Source organism: Eschrichtius robustus, chromosome 11 (genome assembly GCF_028021215.1).
Source record: "Eschrichtius robustus isolate mEscRob2 chromosome 11, mEscRob2.pri, whole genome shotgun sequence".
NCBI lineage: Eukaryota > Metazoa > Chordata > Mammalia > Artiodactyla > Eschrichtiidae > Eschrichtius > Eschrichtius robustus.
The window spans coordinates 87314021-87328601 of record NC_090834.1 but is presented as its reverse complement, the minus strand read 5'-3'; the positions used below and the strand labels follow the sequence as shown (position 1 = coordinate 87328601).

The following is a 14581-nucleotide window of genomic DNA, read 5'->3' as shown; positions in this document are numbered from 1 at the left end:
CACAGTAGAAAATCCTCACAGGGATCCTTTATTTCATTCACTTTCTCCTTATAAGGTGGAAGTTCAACCTGTAGAAGTTATTTCTTCCAGTTCAGCCAGTGGCTTGGAACACTGCTTTGTCAATTACATGGTGTAAGTGGTCCCGGGGCAGGTCCAAGGGTTGTGGATTCACCGGGACTGGATGAGATGGGTTCCAGAGCTCCACTAAGCAGGCTTTCCTAGGACCCTACTCCCTATTCCTATCAGAGATCAGCAAGGAAATGGATTGGATTTCTATTCACTTTTTCAAAGATCAGATCTGCTTCATTTACATGTCAAGAAAAATTTCTCAAGTATGGTAAAGTGTTTACCATTTTCCTATAGTTCTTCAAATGCCTGACATTCATCTTTTCTCCCTACCTTTCAAATTCCTTTCTTTTTCACATGACCCTTCTTAACTGCTTCTTATTGTAAAAAACAAAGACAAAAAACAAAAAACAAAGATGGGTGGATCTGTTGTGCACATTAGCAGGTCCATATAGAAGAATGCGCAGAGATTTGTATGCCATTTATAGTAACAGCTCAGAGTACAAAGTCAAGAAGAAGAATCTGAAATATCAGCCTTGCTCTGAAAGAAGCCTGTGTAGGATGAGATACCACTGAGGCTTAATCAGAATTTTCCCTCACCAATTATTTAACAGTGGCAAATGTAAAAACTCTGCAGTTAAAATACATAGCAGTCACTCCATATACTGCCCTCTCCCCGCTCACCCAACTTCTGAATAATAGAGCTTTTTCAAATTTTATTCCCCTTCAGTTCAAATTTCATGGAAAAAGCTAAAAAGTCATGTTTTAGCAATGTGTCCCCATAGAGCATTGCAATTTACCAAGATTTTAATGTGTTTGGACAGAAACCTTACTCAAAGATCAGTGATGACTATTTTCCAGCAAATATTGAGTAAAAAATAATTTTAACCCCAATCTGAGGTGATAAACTTGCTTTTTTGGGGGACACAACTGCTGTAAATGAGACAATTGTAGCAATTATCCAGGACAATAAAAGAAAGCCTATGACAGTCTGTCATATTCTGGTGAATGTGCATCAAAGCTCATCATGGTTTTTGGTGAGATCTTCCCCATAATTAGTAGCCTGACTTCCAACAAACATGTTCCAGTTGTCCAAGATCTCCTCTTTAGTGAGCTTTTCATCCTGTAGGAGAGAGAAAAGAGCTCTGTCACAGAAACTCTGGTCACTCTGAGTCATCACAGCATGAAGCTCATGTTATTTCATTGATCTGCAACATTTAAAATATTACATTTCATAATAAGCTACTAGGTACCTCCTTCATCTACCATCACTGCCCTGCAAAACCCCAAACTGGAACAGCTTCCTGCTACAAAAGCTGTGCTAAAATACATCAGAAAAGTCCTCAAGGAATTGAGAAGCCAGAGTCTAGTTATGTCTACACACAATGCTGGCATTCCCAAGACAGGCCCCGAAGAATTCTCCTTCCCTTTTATGGCTTGACTGCAAAACTTGACTGTCTCCTGAGAATTTGCAGCTGTGATCAAAATGGGAAGAGGCAGGACTTCTTTCTAAATCTTATTTATTTATTTATTTGGATACTGACCAATAGATATTGGCTCGGAGCCAGCACGGTGAGCTGGCCTGAGGATGCCTAGACTTTAATGTGATGGGCTTCCTTCTGCCTCACATGCTGCAGATGTCTGACGAGTGTCTGCTGACTGAATGAATGGATGAACAAGCTTGTCATAGGGCAATACAGGGCACACCTCTTAAATCCATGCCTGGGCTTCCCTGGTGGCGCAGTGGTTGAGAATCTGCCTGCTAATGCAGGGGACACGGGTTCGAGCCCTGGTCTGGGAAGATCCCACATGCCACGGAGCAGCTGGGCCCGTGAGCCACAACTACTGAGCCTGCGCATCTGGAGCCTGTGCCCCGCAACGGGAGGGGCCGCGATAGTGAAAGGCCCGCGCACCGCGATGAAGAGCGGTCCCCGCACCGCGATGAAGAGTGGCCCCCACTTGCCGCAACTAGAGAAAGCCCTCGCACGAACCGAAGACTCAACACAGCCAAAAATAAATAAATAAATAAATAAAGTAGCTATAAAATTAAAAAAATAAATAAATAAATAAAATAAAATAAAAAAAATAAAAACCAGAGTTCCTCTTAAAAAAAAAAAAAAAAAAAAAATCCATGCCTGCCCACAGCCAACACAGTGACCGGTTCTGCGATCCTAGGAGATGGCAGTGAACGTTAAGTGTGACCCACGGCAGACTCTCCAGGAACAGGAACATCTGGGCCTAATGAGCTCACTGTGGGTTATCACAGTGTTGGCTCAAGTTCATAGGTCTCTGATGTAGGGCAGGAATGAGAGAAGTCAATAAGGACACGGCCACATGGGCCAAGGCAAACATCAAAGAAGCAAACAGAACCAATCTTATGTAAACTGTCTCCCTTCAAGGAATGATTCCAGAGGATGGTGAAATACCTTGTTTTTGTCCGACTCATACACCAGGTGCCTGGCCTCAGCCTGTGCGTGGTCATAGTCTTGTGGGAGGATCCAGTGGCGAATCTCATCTTTGTCCAGCTTCCCGTCCTTGTTCAGATCTCGGAATTCATTAAACTGCTCCCGTTCTGACAGCACCCAGTCTGGCTCAGGGCCATTCTCCTCGTGGGAAAACATATCAGCTGGAAGGAAAGGCTGTTCTTGGTTATAAAGACAAGTGGGAAGGTAAGTCCAAGAAAACCTGACCTCTAGCAATCAAGAGACCTAACCAGACACCTGGGGGCAGTCTCTTGGGTAAATAATGCAATGATTTATCCACTATGAAGGCCGCTTCGTGGGCGAGAAAGAACTGTGCTTGGGAGCCAGAAGATGAATCCTGGCTTTTGACTTAGTTCAGTGCCTCGTCTGTAAAGTGGAGACAATAACTTATTACTCAGAAGGTTATTATGAAGGTCAAATGTGAAAGCCCGCTACAACCCAGCCTGGAACTATACAGGTGAAAACTAATAACAATGACCAATATCAGCACTTTCTATGGTCCAGATGCTGTGTAAAGCACATACTTTTTTAAATTTGATTTTTCATTACAATCCTATGAAGTTAGGTGTCGTTATTCCCACTTTATAGATGAAAACACCGAGGCACAGCCTTAACCCAAGGACCCACAGCTAGTATGAGAATGTAGTAGGCTACACAGGAACATGGGCACTCTGCTTCCAACCCATAGTCTTAACCACTGTGTTTACTACTATTGTCGTTTATATCATTTCCAGGGGGCTTTCACATATATTTTATTTCATCCTTATAGCAATTTTATAAGATAGATAAATTTTAGAAAATGGCAGGGAAAGGAAAAAGAAGGCAAAGTTTATCCATTGTTTGCTAAGCCACTAGATCTTCTCGGAAAAGAGAGATACCCTGAGGGCAATTTCTCTTTTGATGGAAACGGCTTGGAAATGTCAGGTGGTAGAGACAGTAAGTAGCGAATGAAGGAAAAAGAGAGGCAAGACCCTGAGTTCAGCTACAAGTAGACCCACACCATCCTGGAAACATGGGTGCTGTGTCTTCCCGTTTTACAGATAAGGAAACTGAGGCTTATACTGAGTGATTGCACGACTCCCACAGGGTCACACAGCTAGTAAGCGGAGAAGCCAGGACTCTTAATTCCAGTGTTCTTCCCACTACGCTACACCACCAGCGGTTTCCACTCGTCTCTGCCTGCCGAGAAGGTTCCTCCATAAATGAAGTCACTTGCTAGACAAGTCTGGACATCCGGTCTCTCTGACTGCAAGTCACTCGGAATTCAGTTTTTAAGAACAATGCGCCTGGGCTTCCCTGGTGGCGCAGTAGTTGAGAATCTGCCTGCCAATGCAGGGGACACGGGTTCGAGCCCTGGTCTGGGAAGATCCCACATGCCGCGGACCAACTAGGCCCGTGAGCCACAATTACTGAGCCTGCGCGTCTGGAGCCTGTGCTCCACAACAAGAGAGACCACGATGGTGAGAGGCCCGCGCACCGCAATGAGGAGTGGCCCCCGCTTGCCGCAACGAGAGAAAGCCCTCGCACAGAAACAAAGACCCAATGCAGCCATAAATAAATAAATAAAAAAAAAAAAAAAAAAAAAGAACAATGCGCCCACCTCCCTCTCTGCCAGTGTAAAGAATGGAATGCTTCTTTTAGGCAAAGCCACTCAAAGAGTTTGCCCCCGACTTTGCACCCTTTCAATGCAGATCAGGAGGAGGGTGGGGAGAGCACATATTTTTAATCAAAAGCGCTACATCGTTTTAATCAGTCAGCCTTCCCTGTCAGTCTAATTCCGCCACCACTGTCAAGGTGTCCGGGGCTCTGAACCTTCCCGCACACACACGTGTACCAGGCCTGAGGCAGGCTCTGCTGCCTGCACTGATGACGGGGCTGTCAGCATTGGTTATTCTACAAAGAAAGGTAGTGCCACCGAGATGGCTTTAATTACTGTGGCGAGAGCTGCCCGTCTGTTACCACAGACAGAGGGGGACAGCGTTTGCTTCTTCAGACCAAATACAATTCCAAATGATTAGAAGAAACTTTGCTCTTCATTACAGAAGGCACTTATTCTTCTGTATGGGGTGGCGAAGTAATACAACCACACACCAGAGACTGATGGCAACACGGGCTCTTCTTTTACGTTGAAAGGTAATTAACTGCCTCTGTTAAACATCTGCACAAAAATTATATCCATCCCATCCTTCAAATGATTTTCCAGCTTTTACTTTACTGAGACTTGGGAAAAGAAGAGCTATCATGAGAAGGTGGCCTGCAGCTGGGGCCACGTGCCAAAGCGCTGAAGTAGCCGCCGCTGAGGATCAAATGGAAATACCCATGCTGCCTTCTCTAGTCCTTCACGCTGGGAGGGCTCCTGGGCGGCGTCTGAGCCGGGGCACTAATTGGAGCCTCATTCAGCCAGGGCTCAGTTACCTGCAAACACACTTCTTGATGTTGCTTAAGTGGAGCCCTTCAGAACAAAAAACTAGGAACAGTACTCCCAATGAAAGACCAAAACCCAGAGGCGTAAGACGGCTATATTATGGGGCCATCGTGCACTTTGTAAAAGGATTTACCTAAGAAGGGATGCCTTTCTGCAGAGAACTCGGGCACGTCAACAGTTCTGCTGACCACAGCTCCATCCACCCAGTTTCTAGGCCCCGCTGGCTAACAGTCTGTTGTAAAGTCTGTCCCCTGAGACTGTCCGCTCTAGCTTCACTGTACATCTCTGGGATCTCCAGTCCCATTTCGCAAAGGTAGAACGACACGGTGTGATGAAGGGCACCTCTCAGAGCCGTGGGATCAACTGCTGGCCAGCCCTGGGGTGCGGCCAGCCTTTTGGGCTCTTCTCCACTAGGAATGCCTCCCTGAATCTGCACCGCTAGGGCTGGTGTGACAAGTCCCTCTCGCTGGGAAGTCACAGGAGTGACACCTACAGACCTGCAGCTGCTGCTGAAAGAGTCATCTGAGGAAAGCAGCCAGCCATGTGGGTGGAGGGTGCTGCCCAGCTGGGACAGTGGAGCAGGCCTCCAGGCCAGCACTTACCAATATACTCATCCTGATCCACAAGGCCATCGCCATTCTTGTCGATGTCCTCCAGCGTTTCCTAGGAAGCAAAGGGGGGAATCGTAAAAGCAGCACCCTCTCTGCAACTGAAAATGTACCGACAAGCCCAGAGGTACTCTATCAGGAAGCCCTGCCAGGTCAACCGTCTCCACCCTCCAGCCAGATCATCTCTGTGTACTGTGAGGAACCCAGCTTGAGAACCACTGGACTAAAATGATCACAAAGACAGATTCCAGTGCTAACTGGACCATGAACACCGAGTTGGTGTCAGAAAAATATGGAACTGTGGGCAATTAGAAAATAAAAGTATACCTGACTTTCGAATGTATTATGTTGTGTATTTAGTATCAATACATTTGACTTCTTAACTAGGTTTTTTGCTAAGGTGAGTAATTAAATGAGTCTACTGTCCATTGTCACAGAAACTCAAAGGCATCCCGAAGAAAATGGCCAACCTGAGAACAGAGCCAATCCAGAAGCCCATAATCCACTTTCCCATCTTCATTGTCTTCTGGCAGATTAGCTATCATTAAGTGGATGTTGGGTGGTAAAAAGGAATGATTCTTAGAGCCACTGCCCAGTCCTGGGGGTCACTGTGGTCATAAGGATGAAGCATGAGGCAAGAGTGAACCCATCCACGACTGGGTAACTAAAATAGTCCAGAGTTGGTTGTCTCCCAGCATCAAAACAATTGGAACTGCCTTGGGATATCTGCCCAGAAAACAGGTGATGGCATTTATTTTACTGTCGTGGAAAATGAAGACAGGTGGGACCCAACAAGACACTGGAAAGCAAATACACTCCAAGGGGAGCATCCTTTCCAAGCATGGTCCGACTTTAAGTTTCCATATGATTTAACAGTACAATGCATTCCATTTCTGAGTCTTTTTGTTGTTCCCTCAGAGCTGACAAATAGGACAGAGGCTAGCTAGTTGCTCACTAAACGCATTTGTTCTTTCTGGGCACACATCTAGACTGCATTCCCCTGCCTTGTCATATGTAGGAGGAGCCCTCGGAACAGTAAAGGCAGGCCATGCCTCCTCCTCAGTCCTTCTCTTCTTCTATCTACCAGCTGGTAGTGGTCAGGATGACCTCAAAGCCACAGGATGGTGGAGGACAAGATGGAAGTAGACTGGGAGCCTGACAACACTTGGAGAAGAACTGCCCAGGAGATCCACCTGACCGGGACTGTCTACCCAGGACTGGATATAACCTTCGATTGTGTTAAATGGCTGGGATTGGGGGCTACTTGCTACGGCAGCTACCCTGCCCTGACTAATCTGGGTACACAGGTATTCCGGTGTATTCCACTTCAGGGTCCTTGTCCCATTCCCTTCAGGCTGAAGAACGTTCTCACTTTGCAAGAAGGGACAAGGTTTCCGTGCAGCTTTCGTCCTGGTCTTTTGCCAGCGCAGGCTCTTTCTATATCTTACCAAAACCACAATTTCCTTCATATGCTCAAACTCCTCAGGGTGCAGAAAGGCGGTGAACTCCTCCCGGGTGGCTGTCTGGTCACCATCGAGGTCTGCAGCCTTGAACCTTCTCTCATCACGTGGCAGCATTTTTTTAAAGGTGTGATGATCTGAAGTATCATGAAACTCTGTGGGGTTTCCTGCAGGATGTACACAGAAACATGAAAACCGGGCTCCTAAGGCGTTTTCTTCCAGATCACTCCTCCTTCACGCCAAATGGTACGTAGAAGACAAAAGGTCCTGACCTATCGAGTTCTTTGAAACATTTGATTTCAGAATGCCTCTAGTGTCTGTCCCTCCATACCACCATACAGTCCATGCCCTAAAGACTTGTTAGGGGCATTACAGCAAGCGGTGAAACGCATAGGCTTGAGACCATATTAATGCCATACTTCTCTCTGCAGAGCCCTACTTTCATCATATTATTTGATCCGGAACATACAGAGGCTCCCTAGTACCCAGGACATCTATTCTAAATGTTCCTTCCACTCTTTTCAAGACCTCTCTTAATCTGGCTGGGAGTGTATGTGTCTTTGGTTCTCCTCAGGCCTGTCCCCTCTCGGCTCTGCCAGGTACCCAGCGGGTCTGCACCCAGTGCTGGGCACACACCCCCTCCATCATTCCCCCAAAACAAGCATGACTTATGTCCAAACCCTGCCCACTGCTGAATGCATTGCTGCACCTTTGCCCCTCCAGCTGACCCACCTTCCCCACCCATCTCTATCTCTCCAGATACAAATCCATTCTTTAAGGCCGAGTTCCCAAACCACCCTCCACCAGGAAGCCTTCCTGGACTGTTCCAGCTTACTCGGTCCTTGCTACCTGAAACTCGGCAGCATTCTGAAACTGTAACGCAAAACATGCTTCCTCTCTGCTTTGTTCTCTGGGTGTACCTCTGAGATTGTAAGCTCAGGTTAGGCAGCAGTTTATTATTTATTAGACCCTTGCCCCCTTCCACCTACAAGTTCACTCACAGTAAGCAACTTGGTGTATTCTTAGTAAGCAGAGCAGGATGTTACACAAGCAGTTTTTACTTAGGAGGTTGAGACGTCTCCCCAAAGCGGGTAGATATGATGAGACAGTAGAGTTTCCCACAAGAAGCTTGTTACACAGGCCCCAGCTGTGTAATCGCTCTTGCAGCGCCTCTTACCTAGGTAGTAACCGTAGGTGGCTTGTTTGTATTCTTCCCAGGAAATTTTATCGTCTTTGTCCCGATCATAATCTTTCCAGACTTTGGCGACATTATCGTAGATGTACCTTTTCTGCACCCGTTTGATCCAGGTTTTCAGCTCCTCGGTGGTGACAAAGCCATCCCCATCACTGTCAATTCGATCGACAATCTTCCTGTAGTTTAAAAAAAACCCACAAGGCTATTATCAAGACTTGTGTGATCCTGTTCCAGAAAGAGATCAAACACCTGCAGAATCTAAGATGCATAAATGCTAAAATAAAATCAATGATTCGATGGTGCTGGAAAGGATCTTGAAGTTTACCTTTTCCAAGGATGATATGCCTTCCCCACAACCACCCAATGCCAATGGCAGACACTACTAGTGGATCAGGCCCTTCTGTCCTGATAAAAATCCTTGATGTGGCCTCAGAATCCTTCTCAACACAGCGCTCTGCAGAAACTGAGTGAGTTGATTTGTAAGATGAAACCTAGCAGTCTTCCCTGATATAGTCTAACTCCTTCATTTTACAGTAATGAGGGAGTATTTGGTACCACTGGTGTAAGAATCCATGTCCTCTGGCTCTAAGCCCAATGAAAAAGATGGAAGATTCTAACTAAACCAACCACAAAATAAGTGGTTTTTTTTTTTTTTTTTTTTTTAAATCTCACCACTTTGGATTCAAAGACTTGAAACTTAAAGCAGGAGGAGACCAGATCTTGGACAAAGCAGAAAATGTCAGGGATGAGGGGCTTCCCTGGTGGTGCAGTGGTTAAGAATTCACCTGCTAGGGCTTCCCTGGTGGCGCAGTGGTTGAGAATCCGCCTGCCAATGCAGGGCACACGGATTCAAGCCCTGGTCCGGGAAGATCCCACATGCCGCGGAGCAATTAAGCCCATGCGCCACAAATACTGAGCCTGTGCTCTAGAGCCCGCGAGCCACAACTATTGAGCTCAGGTGCTGCAACTACTGGAGCCCGCGCACCTAGAGCCTGTGCTCCGCAACAAGAGAAGCCACTGCAATGAGAAGCCCACGCACCACAACGAAGAGCAGCCCCTGCTCCCCGCTACTAGAGAAAGCCTGCGCGCAGCAACGAAGACCCAACACAGCCAAAAATAAATAAATAAAATAAATAAATTTAAAAAAAAAGAAAAAAAAGGAATCTGCCTGCCAATGCAGGGGACACAGGTTCGAGCCCTGGTCCGGGAAGATCCCACATGCTGTGGAGCAACTAAGCCCGTGTGCCACAACTACTGAGCCCTCGCGCCTAGAGCCCGTGCTCTGCAACAAGAGAAGCCACTGCAATGAGAAGCCTATGCACCGCAATGAAGATTAGCCCCTGCTCACCACAACTAGGGAAAGCCCGCGCGCAGCAACGAAGACCCAACACAGCCAAAAAAAAAAAAAAAAAAAGAAGGGATGAAAGAGCCTTGACATTTTAGAACTTATTCAAGAAACTTAATCAGCTAAGCAGCTGCAGGAGCCTCAACCCCTTGCTCTTAGGGTGAAGACCCCTATGCCCACTGGGAACTCCTGCTCCACAGCTGGCCCAGGTTCCAGCAATTCCCCACTGGACTTCACTAAGGCACCCCAAACCCCTGTCCGGAGCAAACTTCAGGCTGGGAACTCAACAGTGTCCATCTCTAGGCCAAAGGGCCCCAAGCTAGGGATGCCATCCCTGAAGGGAACTTCAAAGACACCTGCAAGCTATTTCCAATGTTTAAGAAAGTTTTACCCTAGTAGTCCATTTACCTGGGATGATGTCATACAGGCTAATTAGAGATTTGTTTCTTTGCTTTGGGCTGGAATTTTATCTTTCTTACTGTGAACAGAAGTTCAAATCGGCAGTTACTCTTTGATCAATTAGAAATGGAAATGAATTCATTAGCACTTAAATCTCCATCTCCTACCTGAACCTGGGTAGCCCAAGCTCCTCTTTCTCAGGGAGGTGTAAACTTTACTAACAGCTTTGACTTGTCCCTTCATTTGCAATTTTAACAGGTCTCAAGACCAAAAGACTAAACCTCAAGTATCTTCGTTCCAGGAAATCACAGCGAGACACAGCAGAATTCTTTCAACCCAGTGCAGTGTTCAGCCTACCTACTGTGCGCCAGACACTGCTCCAGTCCTGGGGACACAGTGGTGACATGCCCATCGGTTATCCAAAGCCAACTGAGAAGCAGAATCTCAAACCAGCAAAGACCAAATGACGTCAGACAGTATACAACCTGTTTTTGTGGAAAGGACAGCATCTAATCTATGCCAAAGAAACGCGTAGTGGGACCTCAATAAATATTTGTTGGAAGCATATATAATCTTAACCTCTCTCTTTAAAAATCTCAAACATGAGCTATAGAGAAAGGAGGCTATGACGTAAATAAACCAAACGCTATAATCAGAACACCTGGACCCTAGGCCTGTGTGATCTTGGGCAAGTGACTTGACTCCCTGAGTCTCAGTTTCCCCATCTGTAAATGGAACACCTACTTTACAAGGAATGTTGTGAGGAATAGAGGAGAGAATGTGTGCCTTTCCTCACTAAGGATGACAATCCCTACCGCAGGTGGATGGAGAACTCAACAAACAGGTAACAGGTAATGGAAGTAAGCAAAGCGTCCGGGGATCCCGGGGATCCCCTGACAGCTGCCAACAAGGCTGCCCAGCTCTGCTCCAGACAATGACTGCCTCATGGAAAAATGGGCCATGGGTGTCAAGAGAAGCCGGAAATCGGGGGCTGTATGTGAAATTGCTTTGATGTTAAATCTTGGCAAGTAATTTACATTTTTTTCTCAGACTGCGCAGCACATTTGTGACTGCATGAAGCCTCTGGGTCCCCACGTATCTTTTTTTTGTCTTCAGGGGCCTTAGAGCTGTCATGTCTTCAGAATCTATGGGCAGATGGTGGTGACAAAGCTGCCTGGATCCAGTCGTGCTCCTGCCTCTGCAGTCCGCACTTGGAGGGGACTGTTGCACCAGGAGCTGTGGACAGACAAATGGCTTCTCACGCTCTGCCAGTCCCATACTGCACCCATCATTTCCAACGCTCCAGCCTCCTCTGCATTTAGCCCAGATTTACCTTATAGGTGAGCGGTGTGTCCACTACCCATCCAGCGGCTCAAGGCCAGAGAACGGATGCCACCCTCGATAGCCCCCTCCTCTCCCCCACCCCGACGCTGAGCCAAAAGCAAGCGCTGCCAGTTCCACCTCCACCGTGGCTCTGGGTTTACCCTCTCCCGCTGTGCCTGATTTAGGCGCTCACGGCCACCCTGTGTCCCTGGTCTTGCCATCCGTGCCTCAGTTATGTTCTCTGCCCTACTGCCAGTCCAACTTTCCTAATAAATTTTTGGGATGATGACATTTCTACCATGTACAGAATAACGTCTAATCTCCACCTCACAGAGGTCCTCCCTGCTCTGCCCTTGGCCTCCTCGCCACTCCCACCTCCCACTTTTCCTGCCCTGTCCCTTTACTGTCCCAACACCCCGAATCCACAAGAACAGATTTCAAAACCTGTATAAGCAGGCTGTTCTCTCTTCAGTATGCCTTTCCCTGCTCATACGCCAGGTAACCTTTGAGTCATGCCACAAGCTCTGGTCAGGTGACATCCCAAGCCCCCAAGTTACTTTCTCCAACCTGAAGCCTTAGGGAGCTCCTTCTCCTAGATGGGGTCATTGTGGCTTTTACATGCCACCATCACAGCAATTATGCGTAGCATCTGCTTGAATCTCTCTCCTCCGCATATGATTATAAGTACTTTATGGCCTAGAACATAAGGTTTTATCTTTGTAGTTGTCAGGTATCTAACACGGTGCCTGGAACACAGTAGCCATTCAAATGTTTGTTGCATGAATAAATGAATGCAGGTTGACATATATACACTATTATGTATAAAATATATAACTTATAAGAACCTGCTGTATAAAAAAATAAATACAATAAAATTCAAAAAAAATGAATGAATGCAGCTAAGGTGTTCATACAAGGGTCAAATGCAGACCAATTCCATTACCACTTGCTCATCACCACTTGCTCTCTTACTCATCATGATGAAGGCATTAAACTGGAAGCCTTACGACTGAAAACTGGAGTTCCCAACTCCAATCCCTCAAACCTCTCCTCCTCCTTCTCCCTGGTGACAAATGGCTGCCACCCGGGGCCCCAGAATAAATCAGCTTCCAAGTGCCTCAAAGCAATACAATGGACTGAACTCATCAATGGCTCCCTTTGTTAAAGCCCAAACTAGAAGAGAAAGTACCTCTCTGCAAAATAAAAGGTGATTGTTGGGAGGTGACTTTGAAGTTCAAAGATCTTTTTATCAGAGCAGGCAGATGGTGCACCTACACAATAGGTATAATTTAGCCTCATATTCTAACCAACCACATTGGCCTTTGGTAGCCCCCATCAGCACAAGGATGGCTGTGTTCCTTTTTTGTGTAGCAGGCCAGAAAGACCCTCCACCCCCAGGAACCAGATTCCCGGAGGCCTGGTGCCCAGTAGGCAGGGCTCTTGGGACCCTCCCTAGATGGGTCTCCATCTGGGATCAGGCTGACTGCTGATTCCTCTGTGAAAGGGTTCCCAGATACCTTTGCACAAAGCTCAAGTGTCTCCCCAGGGGCTGCGGAGAGGGTGCACTGAGATGTACTCAAGTTTTGTTTCCCAGGTTTGATTCCTGACTCAACTGCCTTCAACAGTGAAATTCACAACCTGTCACCACACCACCCTCCAGCTTTTTGCCCTCAGCTCCCAAAAGACTGGGTGCTTCTGCTGCCATCAGAAACTGCTGGAAACAGAAAGGAGGGGACCAGTTTCCATTTCCACCCCCCATCCCCAAATGCCCCTCCCTTCTTAACAGCAGGATTTTTATACCCCTTACTTCCGATATTGGGGCGATTAAGCAGAAGGCAAGAACACCCCAGTCCGGGCCCAGGGACATAGGCCAGGAATCAACCCTCTCCTTCGGCTGCCCCTTCATCTTTTACCCTTTAATGATAATCCTTGAGACCTTAGCAGTGTCTCATGCCCTCCTCTCTTGGAATGCGGGGGTAAGAGAGAAACCGGGAGAGTGGGGAAGAACTCATGTCACTAAAAGGCCACCGTGGACAAATTTTTCTTTTGTACGCTCTCTCCCCTCCCTTCTGATGCAACCCAGGGGAGGGGGCGGGCCCTGGCCGTCCTGGCTCCCGCGACCGCTGCCACGTTCTCGCCTCCCCGCGGGAAGCCACCCCGGCCCCGGCGGCGATCAGCACGCAGGGTCCCGGCGCCCGCGGGCAACTTTGCCCCAGCTCAGCCGCCGGGCCCGCCGGGCCCCCGCCCTTGGGTCCCGGCGCCCGATTTCTCTTTCGCTTTGCAGCTGGCGGTCCGCGCGGTTCCCGCGCGAGTGGCCCCGCGGGCACCTGCGGAGCTCCCGAGCGCGGCCTCACCCCAGCCTCTCCTTGCTCTCCTCCGAGGTGAGCTGGTCGAAGGTCTTGGAGTCCTCCTTGCCCAGGAAGGCCTCGTGGTCGTACTGGAAGCTCTGGTTGTCCTCGGGCGGCCGCTCGCCCAGCTCCGAGTCGGGCCGCACCACGCGCTCCTTGCGCACCGTGGGCTTGGCCCGCAGCCCCGGGGGCGCCAGCACCAGCGCCAGCAGCAGCCCCATGGCCAGCCCCAGGGGGCGACCGCGGCCGCCGCGCGCCATCGTCGGGAGCGGAGAGCGGCCCGCGGGGAGGGACCGAGCGAGCGATGAGAGCGGCGGCTCGGGAATGCGTGCTCGGAGCAAGCGCGGCGGCGGCGGCAGCGGCGGGGCTGGGGCCAGCGCGAGGAGGGAGGGGACGGGCCGGCCCCTCGGCCAGCGCCCGCCCCGTGCCAGAGCGGAGGGGCGCGCCCCAGGCGGCGGGCAGGGGAGCGCCGGGCGGCCCTGCTCACGCGCCCATTGGCCGCCGGGCTGCGGGGGGAAGCCGGGGCCGCGGAGCCACGTCGCCCGCCCGGGTGGTGGGCGCAGGGCTCGGGTTTCGCCTCGGCCCCTCCCCGCGATCTCGTCGCGAGGGGCGGGCCCAGGCGGACTGGGCTGGGGACTGGCGGGCTGGTAAGAAGACCGAGAAGTTCTTTGTCGAGCAACAGATGTTCGGGGTAAAATTCCCTCTCCCCTTTCGGTTCCAGAGAACTGAACGGAGGGAGGCGCTGGCTCTCCCCAACTTCCAGCTGGGAGCCCGAATCTCAGCCCCAGACGCCGCCCCAAGAAGTGCTCTTAAAACAAATTCAACCCCACTTACCCAAACTTGGAGTGTGGTTAGAAACTCAAAGAGACTGGAAGGAGACCCGGGTGGGCGAGGTCTCCTAGAAACAAGGGTCGCAAACTCAAATGTGG

The 14581-nt window shown here is 49.1% G+C and overlaps 1 protein-coding gene across 1 annotated transcript; it reads right to left on the bottom strand.

Annotated features, from left to right (window-relative positions):
* Positions 1 to 14010, bottom strand: RCN1 (reticulocalbin 1). Its single transcript, XM_068555951.1, has 6 exons — positions 13659 to 14010; positions 8220 to 8413; positions 7031 to 7209; positions 5577 to 5637; positions 2493 to 2692; positions 1 to 1189 (listed from the first exon to the last, which is right to left on the bottom strand). Exons 1-6 carry the CDS (start codon positions 13910 to 13912, stop codon positions 1082 to 1084), a joined length of 996 nt encoding a protein of 331 aa, XP_068412052.1. The 5' UTR covers positions 13913 to 14010; the 3' UTR covers positions 1 to 1081.
* Between the last annotated feature and the right edge of the window lie 571 nt (positions 14011 to 14581).